This window comes from Anabas testudineus, chromosome 11 (genome assembly GCF_900324465.2).
Source record: "Anabas testudineus chromosome 11, fAnaTes1.2, whole genome shotgun sequence".
In the NCBI taxonomy this organism is placed as follows: Eukaryota; Metazoa; Chordata; class Actinopteri; order Anabantiformes; family Anabantidae; genus Anabas; species Anabas testudineus.
In genome coordinates this window covers 5448013-5467934 of record NC_046620.1, presented here as the reverse complement: position 1 = coordinate 5467934, position 19922 = coordinate 5448013, and the positions used below count along the sequence as shown (strand labels likewise).

Here is a 19922-nt window from a genome sequence, read left to right as displayed (position 1 = left end):
ACCAAAGCCAGAAGACCTTTCGTTGTTCCAGTATTTATGAACCTGACTGTACATTGTGACTTTCAGTTCAGATTTTTTTTTACGGCAGAGAAATCAAAGGAACAATAATGTGAGTTGTTTGAGACTGTTAAGTTTTGTATGAAAGTTATAATTGTTTGAATAATTAATATGTTAGCAGCATATGTAATTATAGGTCCAAGAACAAAGCAAATGTTGTAATAATATACTGAACATGCTGCTGTGGATACTTGTTAGATAAATGTGAATAGTTTAAAACATATATATTACACAAATTATTGCAGATAATTATGGTTATTGGGGACCAAGTGGGCCTCCTAGCACTGTAAAGTGTGAAAAGATCTTAGTCAATTTGGCTCAGTACAGCCTTTATGGCGTTTATTTCTCAAACTATTTATTTGGATTATTGATTTGAAGCTCTGGAATTTATTTGCTTTGATATTAAACAGTCACATTCGCAAGTAATCGAACAAAGAGTTTTTGGCGTTTGTCTTCTGGACACCACCACCCTGAATTTGAAAGGAAACACTCTTTCAGCTTTAATTCGAGAGGTCTGACAAAAAAGTGGCATCAACTCCTTTTATACAAACACACGATCGTAAATAATGGAACAAAATAACATAAACATGAAGATTGCCATCAGTCTCTTCCCGACTAAAACCGGGAATCCATAGATATGATTAAATACGGAATTCTCCCCTCCAGGTTCTTTACTAAGACAGAAATTATTCATCTGGTTTTGGACAAATTACAGTGTGTACAGTATATGTGGTTGTATTAGTTAACAGATTTTTTTCTTTGTCATATTTTTTACCTTTTAACATTTGTCTGCAGTTCACAGCACAAATGAAAAATGACTTCACAAGAAATACTTTCTTCTTTCAGAAAAGCAAAGTTTCACTGCTGTGTAGGCCCCAAATATTTTTCTTTTTGCAACTAACTGAACGGCTGCATTTCTCAATAGAAGACATATAATGAATATTGATCAATTTTTCAATTGAAATTCTCAGAAATAGGTTTGTGAAGTTTTTCTCTCCTTGAATTTGTACATAAATTAAACTTTACAAAGCCAGAACAGTTTATATTTTGGGGTATAGTAAATCAAAATCTTTTCAAATTCCGGTCTCCTCGGCCTCCAGAGTGAAAGCCTGCAGTAAGCACATTTCCCAGACGATAGATAAACTCCACTATAAAAGGTGTTATAGATAATGCTGGCGGATGTGACTCACAGACTCCCTCTGGGGAACACACATAAAAACCATCATTCATCTTTTCAACTGGGATTGAAACCAAAGAGAATTCTGACAAAAGGTGCCAAATTAATAGGAGGTGCCACAATTTTAAGCTGATACGTTTTGTTAAAAAGAATAAAAAGAGGAAAGGTCAGCGTATATCCTAGTGGGCAGCGAGTGACTGAGGCATTACGGTGAATACAATGAGAGTCGATAGTGAAGAATAGAAAGGTACGATGACCTGGATGAGATACAGATAAACACAAGCAAACATCCACACACACACATACTGTAAACACACCTGTATACACTCTGAGATTCGCACATGGAACAAACAAACCCAACGACCCACGAAGCTACGATTACAATCCACCTTATTCAGAGAAAGGCTGAGCTATTTGCACAGTAGATGGAGAGAGACACATTAAAGGGCTTTTATTTACAACAAGCACTGAATCACAGCCTGCAGAAACACTGCATCTTAAATTCAATCATTATTAGTCTAACATTACATAATGAGAGGGGCCATTTTTGACTGTTGTGGGAGGCGGTGATGGAGAATAAACAAAAAATGTGTGTAAATGAAACAGGAAACAGAAAGAGGTGCGTCAGTACCGGACATGGATAGATATCTGAATAGAGCCTTTGCAAACTGATATATATTATTTAAAAAAAAAGGCATCCACTTATGCTTTAGTATTCTATTATTAATTATTCCCAAAATACAGAGGTAAGGTTGCTACAGCTACCGCTGGAAAACCTCGGAGTATTTACATTGTTATTGGCTATTGGTAATTTGTGTGTGCACCATTTCTGCACAATAAACAGAATTAAAGGGAGTTGCTGATGAAATGTTTTTCTTATTGTCAAGATGAACTGCAACACAAGATGGAATTTGTTTTTCACATTTGGGAAAATGATGGTATGAGAAGAACATCATTGTTGAATGGAAGGACAAGAAAAGGTTCTTTTCAGTCATTACTGTTTTAGAGTGAAAACCTCTCAGGAGTTTTGACAAGCTAAAAAACAATAAATCATACAGGGGCTCATTCATTCACTGAGGCTGATGCCGTAAGAACCGTATTGTACTCAACCCTCATGAGAAAACTTAACCTTGGGGACATGTTTCCTCTTTACACTGAATTACAGAACATTTGAATTAGTCTAAATAGGTGTAGTTGTGAATGAGACCTGGATTTCTCCCGCAGAGCTCTACAGACTCAAAAAACTACATTGAAAGGGAAACTTGAGGGTCAACTTGCTCTTACACGGTGCAAACATTTGCCAGAGCCAAGTGCTATTATCTTGATTGCAGTTGAAACAGAACCACAAAAAAACACTTTAAACTAAACTAAATGGGAGAAAAAGCTGAGTGTTGCTGTGACCTGAGAAGATCTACATGTGGAAACCAATCGTCCTCAATGTTGGATACATCAGAAAATGTATGTAAATCACTCACTCAATACAACACATCTCCAAAAGTACAAATTGGTCTATATTTATTTAACAGGCTAGATCCAGCTAACTACATTCTGTGAGTGCACCATTACTATTCAAGACATGAGAGAGGTGATGGAAATTAGCTGGATCTGCCTTTTCCTTCTTTCCTGGGCCTTTGTGGAGCTCTCCGGTCAAGTGGCAAAGACAACACAGGTCTGATAATTGGGGGCAGGGCTGAATAAAACACACTCTTATAAGGCAGTGAGCAATGTGTAACCAACAGTGTACTTAAGGGGAATAAAAGATGGAGGAGGTTGACAGAAATGTTAAATATAAGGGCTCAGTCTTGAAGGATTGGAGAATCAAAGTGTTTACCAGTGAGGGAGTGAGGTGTTACTCACCACCTGAGTGGGCTTGAGTGATTCTCCGTCAAAATGTGTGAGGCTGGAGCTGTCTTCTGGGAACCCATCACAGTCCTCCAGCTCCTGAGGGTTGCAAGCAGGCTTGTCCCTGTCAGGGGTTTCCATTCTGGATTAAAAAAGGAGGAATATGACACAAGACAGAGGCTACTGTTACACTTGTTTTGCATTTATTAACATGTAAAAGGCTTCATTTGCACTGAGGGCGTCAAGTGGACCCAGATGATACTAATGAAGGGTGGGGGGTGAGGAGAGAGGAAGTGGCTAAAAATACTGCTGAACATGAGGCCGAGAAGCACTCCGGAGACAAGTGTGATGATGCGTACAAGACGGCAGCAAGAAACAGACACAGAGCAGCTGAAGTGATGGAGTGGAGAGGCCACAGAGGAGGGAGGCGTGCTGAAAGTTAGAAACATGGACTCCGAGAAGAAAAATGTGAGAGGTCGTGAGAAAACCTCCTGAGAAAACAAAGTCAACACAAGGCGGAAAGTTTCATGGCTTAGTAATATTTTTCAAAAACATACTGATGTAGCGCCACACTGAATCAACCACTGTGAAAATCACTGTTGTTTTTCTGGTTTTACTAGAAATATGCTGCAAAATGCTGCTGAAGTCTCCGTCCACCCTGAGCGGCAGTGCCATCACTTTGAAAGGGTTCAACCTTCTGAAAATTACGTTATTTCTGCTTGATTAGTGCATTTTAGGGCAATCTCAGTTTCTGTAATTTGATAAAAAGACTACCTGAAGTTCTGGGCATTGTGTTGGAGTACAGCAGAGGAGAGCAGGGAGAATGAGGGCTATGTGGAGCAGAGTGGATTAATTCAGTCTCAAACAAGCGCCAGCTTAAGTTAAATATTGTAACTTTAAGAAATGTGGCTTAACTTAGCTTAACTTATATTATATTCCTTTTTATTTTTAGCGGCGTGTTTTGTGTTGCAGTAGACTGACAGCACAATGAAAAGAAGACAAACAACTGGCTAAATTTACCATAAAACACTAAAAACAAATTATTTTCTTTGTTTGAATTTTAGCTTTAGTCCAACTTTCATCATCATTGAACATCAACATTTTATAATCTCTGCTTTGCTGCCCTGTCTGCAGTCTTTTATCATGCACTCGGCTCTTGTGTTCTTGTAAAAAGCTGATTGTATGGCGGAGAAATTGGCATTTTCCATGACCAATCAATTAAGGAAATTGATTTTCTTTCATCCCCTACTCTGATTCTGGTAGCCAGGTTTCTTCTTTGTATGAAATCACTTACTCTAACTGTATTAACTTAAGTGCATGTAAACACAGTCAGCAGAGTGCTGTATGGCAGTATTAGGGTGATGTAAGGCAGGATTTTAGCCTGGCTCACCAGGGACAACTTGGGGTTCAGTATCTTTCACAAGGACACTGACATGTGACAGAAGGAGCCGGGAATCGAACCACCGATCCCATGGTTAGTAGACGACTGCTCTACGACCTGATCCACAGCATATTACGATTTATATTGATATTACAATGAATATTTTGATAAACCATGAGTTTTTAGCTTTGAAGATTTGATCAACCTGCCTATCATGATTTATTTTCTTGGTCTGTAATTTTATAATAATTTTCAAATTATTTTAAAACCATTTGCATAAAAATGGGGATTTTATTCCATCAATGTTAAACATCAAATTGCGCTGCCTGAGAATGCCTAGACTACCTACGTAGAATTCTGTGTTTCATTTCTACGTAACCTTAATCAGACACTTTTCAGAATATTTAAATGTTGATTGTAAGATTATAAGAGACTTGTCATTACATGCTGTAAGAGCGTTGACAGTGCAGGTTAATAATTGAGTCTCACCAGGTCTTCAGACGTGAGGTGCGTCAGTCTCTCATGGATGAGGGCGGCTTGTTCATCGCTCATCACATACTCTCCTCTCCTGTCGCCCATCACCAGCTCCGGCCACATCGGCCCCTCGCTGCGCTTCTGCAGGGTAACCTCCAGGCTGAGAACACATTCAGTATATACTGTACAATTAAAAACATTCCAGGCAATTTCACAAATCACAATTTGAGAGAGCCTGATTTTTATGGACTACAGAGGGAATGGTGTAGTTAGGAAAAGAATGATGCAATCAGCTAGTAAGTGTCCAATCAGGAGCGGTCTAGTGGGATGAAATGCAGTGTTGATGAGAAGGGTCAGAGGAGAACTTGAAGGGTTATTCAGACTGGAGCTGATCTAGTTTTGACACAAATTATGGTCCTCAGTAGCAAGTGTTTGAAGTTGAGCATCAGAGTAAATCAAAGAACAATAAAATACTTTTAAACTTCTAAATTCACAAGAAGTGCAAAATCATATCAATCAACCAATATCATGCTGATTTAGTTTGAGTTTACATAACGATGCTCACTATGAATTTAAACTTTGTTCTACTGAACTCACAGTTGTGATAATTGATTAACCGTTTATGCCAGATGTTTAAAGGTTTTCTGCTTTTTTTAGTCCAACACCTTGGTAAACAGAACTGTAAACTGTTTAAGACTATAAAATCACTTTACACTAGGATATAGTTCAGTTTTTTTAAAAACAATGAACGAATAATTTAGAACAATAAATGCAGCAATAACTGTTTCTACATGTATAATTTAGAGAGATTGGCAACAAATATTTGAGAGCAGATGCTTCTCACTGCACAGCAGCTGTAGAGCCTGAATGTTGTTATTCAGTCTTTATAAACATAAAATCAAAAACACTTGCTGCAGTGAAGGGTCCAACATGAATTCAATACAAGGACACAGGAGCCTATTCATTACCTGTGTTTCACTAAATTATGGTAATGAAGATCAGCTTTTGTGGATTCAAGTAAAATCTGAATACATTTAGAATAACACATATATCCTTATTAACATACATATTTGCATACGGTAACTGTATTTGGCTCAGTGCGCTGTTATCTCCTGTTTTTCTTTCTTCTTGTCAGTTGAGGTACACAGAGAATATACAGTCACAGGGCACCATTAAGCAAAGAAAGCATAATGAACTCTGCTGGTGCTTTATGATATTTTCTGATAATAAATCCATCGTCTACTCTCCAGACAAAAACATGCTCAGAGAGCCCACACATTCACTGTGTCAGCTAGCTTAGTAGGACAGACTACTGCATACAGTATGTGCTCTGTGACATGCACTAGCATGGTCACTCCACCATACGTTCAGGTAGGAGCATCACAGACAGAGATTTGCTTCACTAATCAATGACTAAACCAGCTGAGGTACCAACACAAAAAAACACTGAGGAATCAATTCGCAAAATACAAAACGTCTCACAACAAATGGTAAGACATAAATGCTGTCAGCAATTCAATCAGTTCATCCTTGTGTCCAAATTCTAAGGATATCATGTTCCCAAGAATGGAATGAACGTACAGTATGTACGAGGCACAATGGAGGCATAAAAATAAAGAAAACCTGCAGGATAAAAACTCAAGTTCACCTCAAAGTTTCTCATCCAAGCCACATTATTTTCACATTTGTCTTTCATACAAGACAAAGACAGACATGGACATATTCTTTCTCCTTTACACAAACACAGATGCAAGCTTTTCAACATCAGAAGGACTATGAGAAAACGAACAAAGAGTCGGTCTACGTAACATGTTTTTACCCTGAGTGGTGCACTGGAATACTATTGAAGGAACAGGAAGCACAGACGGTGAACTGCTAGAGACACAGATAAAAGATCCTAAAGTGGTGGATATGACTCAACACATATTGACTACTAAATGAATACATCCGACTTCTATGGAAAGTATTCAGACCCTGTACCTCATTTTTAAATTCGTTTTGTTTTCTACAGTAGTTTTGAGACACTGAATTTATTTATTTCATTTAAAAATCAAAGAGCTAATCCACTAGTTCACAACCAGGACAAGGTGTATTTAACGTCTGGACAGTTTCAGGTCCAGGTCCACAGTATTTTAGATTTTAGAGCTGTGAACCACTTCATCCGATCTCTCATTTCAGGTCAGTTTAAAATATTGACTTGTGTTGTTTCTATGTACAGTGAAAAAGAAAAAGCAGCAGAGGAGGCAGTAACTCTCTCTTAGCTGATACGAGCCTCCACTGTGGTGTCATTCCTGGAGGTATTTGTCTCTTCAGCTACTAAATGCTGCACGGCATCCACTGTTGGCCATTTGAGCTGAATGGTGTGAATCACATACATATTGAAACAATGAATGAAATAATCAGTTCAGGCGAATAATAAATCCACCTCTTACACTGCAAGGACACACAAATGAAACTGAATTAGCAACCAAATGGTGTTATTATGAGCCCATACTTCACTTGATGGACTTGACAGGGTGAATTCGACACCTCACATTCAATGGTCCCATTAAAAAATGCTTTAGGGTAACTGAATACAACAGAGAGATTTTGTTTTCAGAAACATATCAAGAGAATAATCAAACATAGTGCGAGTTTCAGACGAATCAGCTACTTCTATGACTCTAAACTTCATAAACCATATCCTAAAGGTCATTTAGACTCACTTATGATGTTGTTGTTTTTTTAAGGCTGCAGGAGCCTACATTTCTCTGCAGGCAGGCAGAACTCAGCATAACACTTGATGCTAAACAATGAGCTGAAACGCTATAAAGTTTCATAAAACCAAGCAGAGCAGAAAATTCAAACCTGAGGGTTTGCTCTTCATATTACCACTTCATCCACTTTTACCGTATACTGTGGATTAAAGGAGCCTCACTCTCTGACTGCATCCTCTACAGAGGTCATGCCAGGTGGTTATCAGTTTATTTCAGTGTCCCTTCACTGCTCAACTATAACACCAGTGAAGACTGAACACATCTCCTCCTTAATTTAAAACAGCTTCAAAACCCCCTTCCCTCACAACTTATCCAACACTTTCCTTCTCTTGCACCTGCAGGCAGGTGCCTCTTTGCTGGTTTTTAAAAGTCCTCTGACTCTGGCTCATTATCTGGGACCAATTTGGCCTTAAGAGGAGCTACAGAACCAACACGGTGACCGGGGTCACAGGGACATGCAATAAAGTGGCAATTTACAAGAAGACTTTGTTCACCCCACATCCTCTGATTCAGTTTTTACTCATTTCACTGCTTAAACAAAGCTGAAAACATTTTATGGCCAATGAACAAATCAACTCCTTTTATGAGAGCATTTGCTTCAAATAAAGTTTCCATTTGATGCACTACTTAAGATAAAAGGTTCTTGACTGTATAGTTAATGGCATGAATTATAATTATTCTTTATTTGTTTGTATGCTTTCTAGATTCAGTTTTTTCTCCCATACCTATACCTCTTGCAGTATATTCAAGCATGTTGGCACAACAATTTCCTTTGGGACGAACAAAGTTGTGTCTTATCCTAGATAAGACTTTATTGGAAACGAGTCTTCTTTGTTTATTCTCCTGGGTGTTCACCTTCAGGAAAACAAACACAGAAAACTGCAAATGGAAACAGTCCCTTAAAATTAAAGGTCTGTGTCTCCCTGTGCACCTCATTCAGAAGCAGTATTAAAACAAACTATGGTGTGAGGTTTCCTGTATTACTGCGGTGTTTTGACTGGAGCAATTCACAAAAACAAATAAATAAAACAACTCACAAATAACAACTCTGGCAAACCTTTTGTCATTTTTGATGATCCAGGCGCTGGCTTCAGGGTCTACAGATGCATACAGCTGCCCCTCCAGCAAGGGAGAGAAACCTTGAACTGCAATGCTGATGTTGTCGGCCGTCAGCCTGAACTGCACCTCTTCTTTAGTGAGGCCCTCTGGCATGCGCACACACACAGTGATGTCCTCCACTGTCTGCTGCCAGAAGTAAATCGGATCTGTATTCAAATCAGAAAGAAATGGCGCTAAAGTTAATGACAGTCCGGTTCCAGCTGTTCCAGAGTCATACATAAAACATCTGATACAGTGCGGGAATGGAAAGGAATGACTGTTGAATATTCAGTGACACTGCAGATGGAAGACTATTAAAAAAAATGAATTATCATATTGCAACAGGGGGCCCCTGAAGACAGTTCACAGTGATGCTATTAAGCCAATTCTCCTGCACAATTTGACATTTCACACCTGCTGTGCTGTGCAGAAAAATCCACAAAGCTCACTTTAGTTTTGACTGGCTTTGTTCAAGCTACGTCTTACATCTATTCTATTTTTTATATAGATTTCTCTAAATCTCTAAACCTCTATCTTCTTAGTGATCATACAGAAATGATCAAAATCACCTTGTAAACAATGTAAAAGCAGGTGATGCAGAATATTTCTGCTGCTTTCATTTAAATAAGCAATTATTGAGCATTTAACGTTAAGGATCCATTACAACACTGAAGCATGTTTTCTAACTTCTGGCAGAGATTTAATTAACTGCCAGCTAAAAGGTTATGTGTCATAGTGCTGCTTTTTTTTTTTTTTGTAATCTGTTGACACATTAATTTGGAGCAGTGTTAGGCCAAAGAACATGTTTGCTGGTTTTGGTGTCGATTAAAGCCGCAGACATGGACACTTGAGCAGGACGATGCCAGGCTTCATTCTGCATGTGCTACAACAGTGTGGCTTTGTAGATACAGAGTGTGTGTGCTTGTTTGGTCTGTTTGCAGCCCAAATCTGTCCCCTATTGAAATTGAATGGTGCATTCATCAGATGAGTAGTTTGTATCCAGTAAGACGGGGAAATATTCCACATGCAAATCATCCTCGATTCCCAAACAATTAAGAATACATTCTTAATTAAAAGGAAAGGTAATGGTAAATGTCACCAGGTCCCAACTGTTGCAGGCATCAAACTCAAGCATCTAAAAATGCTCATATTTACAAAATGTAATTAATTTGATCAGTGAAAACACTGAAAATCTTTTGCTTGAACTTTTGTCGGATAAACAAAGATTAAAGCTAATTAACAAATCGTAGATTTTAGTTTGGTCCCGACTGAAAACAGCATTTGAAAAACTCTGAATTAGTTCAGGTAATGGCACTCAAAGCAGTTATAGGCATTTTTCACAAACACGACGGCTGCATTTTCACTCCTCCTTAACAGGGAACAAATCTGTTCTCACCATTGCCCACATTGTTAAGAGGCCAACTTTCTGGTGACTCTGACTCAGCACCTCGGCTGGCTTATTAGCATTTTGTGATCCTCCATCAACATTTTTTTTTGTAGTCAGTGACAACACCTGCACTGTGTGGTAGGCCATAATGAAACACAAAATAATTTGTCACAGCGAGAGAAAAAGCTGGCGATGGTGAGAACAGATGTACACCCCGAGTGAAGTGGAAGTCAGCCGGCCATATTTGCTAAAAGCCTTGTTCGAATTGTATGAGCAGCAGGACTTGTGTACTTTCTTATCTTCTACATAACACTACACAGAGGCCAGATAAAGTGACTTTACCCGCCAAGTACATAATCTTTAATGGAACAAAACAACCCTGTAAGAAATCGGACTGGAAACAATTTTGCAGACTTTGTGCTTGAATCACATTTTTATGAGTCAGAGGTTGATAAACAAAGTTCCTCCTTTGATTGAGAAAGCCATTTTGAACTGTTTGTAATCAGAAAGGAGATTCATAAATTATTTTCTTTTATTTTAGGAGTTCATGTGAAAGGCTTCCTACTTCCTGTAATGCAGCTGAGAGCAAAGTGCAGTGAACCCATCATTTAAAAGTCCAGCTCATCTCACCAGCGAAGATGAACAGGATAAGAAACCAATTCTCATACACTGCTGAGCATTTTCTAAAACCCACCCTAGTGAGCAACAAAGAAAACCTGGGTCATTTTAATTTTAATAGAACCACCTCTAAAGCACCACATTTAGTATTGTACTTGAGTGCACTGCATTTACCTGACAGCTACAGCTACAGTACTAATTACAATTCATTTCAAATTTTACAGAAAAAAAACATAGTCAGCAGGACATCAGGGTTTCACAGAGTTTCCTTTATGTTTGCACAGGTTTCCTCTGGTGACTCTAAATTATCTGTAGATGTAAATGTTGAGGAGGTAAATCCTGTGTAATACTGATGAAATAGCAACAGAAATATCCACAGCTCATATTTAGAGAGAAGGAAAAGATCAGAGCAAGTTAAATGTTCTGATTTATATACAGACACGTTCCCATATACAACTCTCCTATCGAGAGAACTCTGTGCCAGAACTGTCATATACAACACTATGTGATTATTGGCAAAGCTCAAGCACTGAAATGGGTCCAATTATGATGCTCCAAACCAACAGAGCTGCTCCATATCTGGCAGGGACACGAGGAACTGAGACATGTTCATTATCACCTTTTGTTGCCTACTGAATAAACAAAGAAACTAATGAGAAGGAGAGAGGTGAGTTGCCAAATCTTTCATTTCGTTTACCAATATTCATCTTTCCTGCTCATCTCTTTCATGCTTCTCTATTATTTAAACCTCTCTGAGGCAAACTGCTGCACAGACGCATGCGGTGCCAAACATGCACTCACAGCACAGCAAACAAGAAGTTTCAAAACTATCCATGGACATAAATGATCTATGGTCATCACTTCTGGCATTTTTCCAACCATTTATTTGGGCGCTTTCTTTATTCCATTATGCATATCTGCACCTCTTCTCTGTCAGTGCAACATTACGCCTCCTCCACCTCTCCTGCTCCCTGTGCATTTCCTCTTTCATCACTTACAAGCCTCTTTGAAGATACCTCCTCTTTTGACATCTTATCCACTTCTTCCTCTCTGAAAGGAGAGCGTGTTCAGAGGTTGGGAGTATAACTGAGCGTAAAAACAAGCAGTGGGATAAAACTTGTTGGATATAAATGTTATGTGAATTTAAAGGAAAGTTCCTGTGGTGATATGAGAAGACAGAAATCACAAATACTGCTAAAAGAATAATTCAATTGAAGGAAAAAGTCACAATTTGTTAGGAAATATACTTTTTATGGTTATACCTGCTTGGTAAATATGAAGTTACAGATGTGATATGGTTGGCTTTGCTTAGTGTGAAGACTGGAAAATGTGGAAACACCTGTGCTGGCTCCACAAATCCACGAAATCCACGAAAGCACTGTTTAAAGCTCACAAATTACAGTACAAAGCCTTGTTGTGTAATTGTGCTGGTAGGCTCTTACTTCTCATGTGAAAGAAAACAAAGAGAGTACGTCCAAAAAAAATCCCCCCAAAAAAACATATCTCCAGCACACTAAGACACCCTCCCACCCACTACACAGTGTGCTGGCTGGAAAGAGGAGCACGTTCAGCCAGAGACTGATCAACATCAGGTGCTCCATAGAGAACCAGAGGAGGTCCTTTCTACCTGTGACCATCAATCTTTACATCTCCCACTCCCTCTGTAAGGGGAAGGGGAACTGACCTCATCAGAATCATTATTAATGTCATATATTTGTTGTCATTTCCCACTGAACTATTATTATTACCTTTTTTCTTCCATCTTTACGTTTGTGTATATGTTGAGGTTTTTGTATTGATGTCATTTTCTACTTGTCTTGGTGTAGATCTTTTCTTTCCTTCTGTCTGAATTGAGAGCAATTGTAACAAGGCAAAACACTTTCCCTCTGGGAAATCTACCCACCTGTCTTCTCAACCTCCATAGGTTCAGGGTCAGGCTGCTCCACGGGATGACCGTCCACATGTGTGAAGACAAACGGTTTCTCCGAGGCCACCATCAGCCCCTTCCCCTGCGGCTCCACCGCTGCGTAATGAGGCACCGACTTCCCCCTGAGGACCCTCTTCTTCTTCACCTGATACTTCTTCTCCTGACCTGCATGTGGACACCAAAGAATATAATGATGGAGGCGTAAAGAAATACAGTTTTTTGGAGGCTATGTTTTGTGCTGTTGATCAAGTGTAAAGTGTACAGAGAGATGTTTCTGTTGCTGTTTCTACCTGTACATAATTGCCATTATTATTCTAATCTCTCTGATAAAGATTTTAAGTAAAATTATTGAGCAATCCAATTCCAAAATCTAAAACCAAAAGGCACCAGACTCTTATGAAGAGGCTGTCAAGATAAATTAGAGAGCTGCTAAACTGACATTAGGCAGGACAAACCAGTGGACACAGTATCAGGACAGTACATAGTCAGGTTTATAACCTACTACCAGCACTGAAAGCATAGCCCCCCCCGTCAACTCAGTATAACGATAGGAAAAAAGTCCTCGCTAATTAAGTATTAGATTAAAAAACACTGAGTCACTAAACAAACAAACATGTCACTACAGAGAGCTGATATCAAAGAACTGCATCTTTAAATCCAACAAAATGAGAAAGAGATCCTCAAAAGGCCGACTGACTTCAGAGTCACTAATCTCGTCTGGGACCTAATAATTAAACTCAATGAAAGGCAGACTATGACTGAATTCCTAGTATGGGTTAATTAACAAGGTTTTCTGAAGTGTAGTGGATTTAAGTGCTATAAAACGCATGTGAGTGAAATAATAAGCTTGAAATTTTGATACTAATTCAGAGCTTATTATGTATGACACACTTGTCTTATCTTACTTCTCGCTCAATTACTGCAATTACATTGGGTCAGTGCACCACCCACCATGTCCTGCAGTGTTGGCGACGGTGATCCACTCAAGAGACACTGAGTATCCACTTCCTTTGGTTTCCTCCGGGTCCTTCTGGACGCGGAGCAGCAGAACCTCCATGTTGTGGACTCCAGACTGGACATGAGAGACACTGTGGAGGATGATGAAAGGCTCCCCCATGTCTTCACTGAACAGCGGCTACAAGCAGAGAAGCAACAATCATTTCAAGAGGACACAGCTGATAGTGGGTAAAATCTGACTTCAGTCACTGATGAGAGTAGTAATCATCAGTTTTTATATATTTTAAAGTCATGTCTCTAGATTTTTTCTTCTCAGCATCTACCTTTAATTTATAGATTTTAAAATTAACATGTCATGCCTTTAATAGTGAAGTCAAACTTCTGTTCTTAGGAGGAAATGTGTCTGCAGTGCGGCGGCCTGTGTGGTTCTGACCTGACTCTTCAGCAGTGGGTGTCAAACCTCTGACATGTTGCTTAGAGGTTAGTCTTTCTCAACACTAAAATACATACCTGCTGGCAAATACTGTAGCACAACAATCTGAAACCAAATCAAAATATTATATCCTCGGTGTTCATATGACACGTGAGTAGGTGGTGTTGCTTCATCTTCTCATGAATATAAGAAGAGTTCCTGAATATTTAATGTATTATATAAATATAATATATAGAAAATATTTATAGTTTGAAATTCAGTTTTATCTTTATATTATCCTCTCAACTGTATGAAATAATCAAATACTGAAAATAATTTCATCACATGTAAGCTACTGAAGCCATAAAGTCATCAGTATGTAGTAGGCAGTGATGTATAGTGCTCTTTAGAAAGGAAATATTTGTCTTTATTCCATAAATAAAATGTTAAATTAAACTAGTATTATACTACTGGTGTCTCTACAATATACATATATATATATATAAACACACACACACACACACACACACACACACTATGGCTTTGCTGTGAAAACTTAAAATTAGACCATTGGAAGTTACTGAGTCCAGGGATTAAAATCTTCATTACAAATTCCACTCTTGAACTTTGCTTTCAAGTGCACTTGTTCACTGAGTGAAATCTCATTTGTAGCCAATCCCTACTGCATGCCTGTTAACAGGATAAAGTGCACAAATACATATCATTCCTCATTACTACAGGCCAATTTCCAAAGGCGGACTTTTTAACTGGGTCTGCATAACTAAAACAAAAACACCACTTTTAAGATGTTTCTGTGATGAATAATGGGACATTTCATAAAGAAAGAGCATGTTTACAAGCTCCACTCTCGCTGCTTTTCTAAACAGGACTATCAAACCTTCAAATATACTCAAGTTATTATGCTTTCGATGTTGGGATTGCTTTCATCTGCTATTTAATTTACCACTGAAGGAATCTATGTGGAGGGTTAAAAAACACAAGTAGCAATATTCTACTTTTTCAGTCAACAAAGAAAGATTATAAACATAAAATAGAAATACAGTACTGTGCAAAAGTCTTAGGCACAATTTGCTTTGTTCTTTTATGAACAATGACCATATTTATTTCTCTCTATTTTTTGTTTTTACATTAGAAACATAAAAAGTGGTTTCTTGGCTTTTGCCTTTCCACAAAAAACATTTCTGGTCAAGCTTCTTTAGGCTGCAGAAGGACCAACGTGGCATCCACATGAAGATGCTGAACCAGGTCCTTGCTGGACTTCAGATCTGTCAAAGAAGAAACTCTGGGATCTTCCACTTCTGTTTTTGTACTCGACCTTTCCAGATTCCTCTACAGAGGTTACACTTATTATTTGTCACTTTAGTCACATAATGTTAAAATAAACATGTTCATTCTGATATGTTTGTGTTTTACCACTGTGACCATATTTCCTATGTACACTAGCTGTAATTCAACAATATAAATAGGTATATAGTTAGAATAGCACTGCCAAACCAAAGAAAAATCTAATGGTGCCTAAGACTTTTACAGAGTACTGTTTATATAAAGTATGTAGTGCATTGTTAAAAATGACTCTAAACGATGGCCAATTTACATCAAAAGCACTTTTAGATGTTTTTCCATCTGTCACTTGTGCTTCTCATGCAGCAGCGAGTCTATTTTCTTCCTCCGGCACATTTAGCGAAGCGTGGTCTTTGCATTTTTTTTTTTTTTTTTAACTGGTATCTGTACTGGCTGATCTGACTCCCTGTGTCACTCTGAGACTTCTGGTTTCACTTTCTCTGCCCTCTGCAGCAAACAGGGAAGAATTAATAAAATTAGACACAAAAACATCTGATTTCTTTCTACAAGGCCGATCCAGGAAATTTCTGCTGTGAGTCAGCAAGGAGGAGACAGTTTTACCTGCCTGTTGTCCCTTTTTCCTGCTGACACACACACACAGACCACTGTCCTCATGAAAGAGACGCTGAATGCAGACGCAAATACAAGATGTTGCTTCAGTGACGGTTACACATGGCTCATATTATAAGACTCTTCCAAAAACAGCTGAGAACTGCAGTTGTCATTCAGTCTTTCGTCATTGTATCGAAGGTACAAAACATTTGAAACGATGATGTGTCTCCAACAGTTTTGAAAAAGAATAGAGCTGTTTAGTTGGATTTGTTGATGAGACAAAACTAAAACTACTTCACCTGTCCCTTAGGAGATTTCAGAAATGAGGCAGAAATCAAATAATGACATTTCCGCCCCAACCCACTGTCTGCTGGAGAGTCAAACAAATTTGTCACAGCCTCTTGTTAATACTAAAACTGCTTCTGTGACAGTGTTATTTAGTGACTCAGTGATTATATCACCAGCTCCTGAGGTGTCCTGCTACAGACACACAATTTATGGGCACTAAAATCAACATTTCCCCAAGTTTTGTTCTAATTCTCAACAGTGGACATAACAATATGCAGCGCATAAATGATTTAAACTGCAACACTTACTTCCCACTTCATCAGGGTACTGTCTCCTCTCTTGCCAGTGCGGAGGAAGTACAGTCGGCCGGTGCCGTCGGAGAGAACAGCCCAGGTCGCCGAGGTGAGGCTGAGGGATGCACAAAGACGACCCTCACACTCGCTGGACTCAGCAGATATACGGAAAACCTCTCTTGGCTTCCCGAGGGCAGTGTCCTGGATTCACAACACAACAGACACATCAGACAGTCTAACATACAGCTGCTTGGTTCAGGTTTATCTGAAGTATTTATTTGGAGATAAACATGAATGCGTTGATGGATATGAATTAAACCATCAATTATTTTGTTACATAAACAGTAAGGTCAAAAACACAAAATGGAGACTGTTGAGTCCATGTGGGTCGTGTCCAGCAGATCATAAAGACCAACAGTAGTTAGGTGAACTCTGAAGGGCAAAGTATTTATGACACAAGTAAAGGAAAGAGTTGGCGATGTAGTTACAAAATCAGAAGGTCCAAATTGGGAGGATGTTGAGGGTGTTATTAGTTTACAAGCACTTAACTAATCAGGTTACAGTCGATTTGCTTCAGTGAGCTGATTTCTTAAACATGAACATAAACATAAACATGAAACCTGGTTACTGTAATTGGACTATAGGGGGACTTCTCCAGAAGAATGTCAAATATTCTGCCGCGTATCAACATAACCAGGTTTCTAATCGACTTCACAAGTGGAACAATACCTCCTTACGTCTGCTTAGACACACACAGAGCAAAAAAGAGAAACATCAGACGGCAGCGTCTTCTGTCGCTTCACAGAATAAAAATGAGGCTGAGGCTGAGGTAGAGGAGAACTCAGAATATTGATCTGCTGCATGTAAAAAATCGTCTACTATAAAACACTTTTCTTCCTCGTTGGTACTGAGAGTGCTTTATACTGTTACTTTGACATGTGACAAGAGGAGCTAGGAATCGAACCACCGACCCCACAACTGCTCTACCTCTTAAACCAGTCGGTGGCATGTAAACTCGTTCCCTGATGTGTGATGTGTTATCTGATTTCTCTGATTAGCCTGGTTACATTCATGCATGTAAACACACTGACTGTTTAGGTGACAACAAAGGTCCAGTCTGCCAGCCATCATGGTGGAGGTATTTCCAGTGTGTTCATCCCACTTTATCAGCTAGGTTGGAGGATTTTCTTTCAAGGTGACATCTTCAAATTGCTTATTTAACCCAAAGGTATAGAATTTGCTTTTTATATATGACAAAAGAAAGCAGCACAAGATTCACATTTGAGGAGCCAGAAACAGAGAATGGTCGGTGTTTTGGCTTTAAGGGTTATTATTAAAGTATTTTCTGAAGTAACAGTAATCTGTTAAGTACAATATATAATACATAAAGAATGGAAGCAGTGTGTTGGATTTTGTTTCAACTTCATTGCGATTTATAATAAAGCTGAAGGAAAGATGATAGAATAATGTAAAACGTCTGACATCTGTTCTTACTACGACCATCTAATCAAACTACTGTGTTTAAACAGTCCAGTCATGAGTCAGAGACTCAGACAGAGACACTTAATAAGGGAGGGCTTTGAACTACAGGAGAAGGGAAAGGTCGCTTGCTTTCATATCAAATGGGGCACTCTAATCCCATAAGAAAATGCTGTGATTGACATTGGATATTAAAATGCACACTAAAACATAATTTCCATAGAGCTGCTCTTATTATTAAAGGTCACAGGAAGATGTAATAATCACAAAATAAAAACCGACCAACAGAAAAAAACACGTGCTCATCAAGGAGAGACAAAGTTACCAACTGTCATGTGTCCGCCCGTGTGACTAGACTTCACATGATTCACTACTCTATGAGGGTTATTAGTAATAGAAAGATATGCCGCCTCAATTACACACTGTGTGAACTAACAGTATTTCAAAAGACGATGCATGAGCTGCCTTGCTGTTGCCATGGAGCTTGACACTGTGTATTATATCGCTACCTAATGTACGGTGCACCTTTGAGATCATTTTCTCCACCATCCGCACCTTTAATTTCCCGGACAGAGCGCGAACCACCTATGTATAATGTGCTGAACGACACTTCCCTGCAAACACACACAAAAGCAACTGCCAGGGATGATAATTATCGTGTGATGATTGTAATTAGACTTTGAGCAGTAGATTTCCATAAAGAGTCATTTAATTATGCCACTGAAAAGCAGAAATACAGGATTACAGTCTGATGATGATCATTCAGGCCAGTTTGGACATAAAACTCACTGATGCACTACCAATTATATCTAATCATGGTCAATGATGTCTTAGACATGAAAGAATCATCCGTCAGAAAGGTCACTGGGCTGGTTTGGCTCCTTGTCTCAGCATCTTGGCATTGGGTAACTAACAGGAAGATGTAATCACTGCTGTGATTAACCACAGACACACGACAGCTCATCCAAAACTTTATCTCTTGTACTGATTCATATGAAGAACAAAAAAAAGGTGATGTTTTGTGTTTTGAATTTTGAGACTGTTACCTCTAGGACTTCACTGATCGTGAAATCATAATGACCAACATTAATACTGCAGCTTTTAAAAGGATAATATTGTGGATTTTTTTTTTTACAAGCATCATTTTCTGTTGACGTCACCTTCTGGAAACACATGGCTGATGCTGCTATTACACAGGCATTTGTTCACCACCTACTGGTACGTCACATGAAGGTCCACCAATACTTACACTGTCATAACATCAGAATCACAACCATTTAATTTGACGTGAACAATAAATATGAGCTAATGGGTATTTGCCTTATTGACACTGGTGGAAGGACATGTTGACAAGGTAAATAGGCCCATATGTTGCTGTGACAGAAACACATAAATAGCAACCGGTACAAGGACTTCCAAGAAAAATGAGGAGGCTTTAAAAGCTTACCAGAGTGACAGTGAGACTGAGAACCCTTCCTTTGCAGTCCACAAACAAAACGCTGTCTTCATACCAAGGGTCTAAGTGCAGGTAATTGTACATGCCAAAAGCACGCATATGTTCCAGAGTGTACTGATTATCCTTCAGCTTCACTTCCTCCACAGCTACAGTAAAGATGAAAAGGTTAAAAATAACATAAGAAAATTAGATGACATTGATCACATTTACAATTCTCTTTTTTAATTTGATGCAGTCACTGTTAGATATCTATTGTGATTACTGTAACAGCATTAATACATAAAAAAACACATTAAAATATGTGTATGTATAAATCTGCTTTACATTTGTAAGACTCTTACAGGATGTACTTGTTTATCTGTGGCATCCAAAATGAATAGGAAAGCAATGCAGTGTTTCCTTTCTT

The 19922-nt window shown here is 38.7% G+C and overlaps 1 protein-coding gene across 1 annotated transcript in view; it reads right to left on the bottom strand.

Annotated features, from left to right (window-relative positions):
• The window catches only part of nudcd1 (NudC domain containing 1), a 28797-nt gene that overhangs the window by 7891 nt on the left and 984 nt on the right, over window positions 1-19922 (bottom strand). The window contains 8 exon segments of the mRNA XM_026349467.1: window positions 3092-3208; window positions 3210-3218; window positions 4947-5091; window positions 8745-8952; window positions 12694-12882; window positions 13669-13852; window positions 16597-16782; window positions 19508-19662. Of these exon segments, the coding sequence (XP_026205252.1) occupies window positions 3092-3208; window positions 3210-3218; window positions 4947-5091; window positions 8745-8952; window positions 12694-12882; window positions 13669-13852; window positions 16597-16782; window positions 19508-19662 (1193 nt within the window).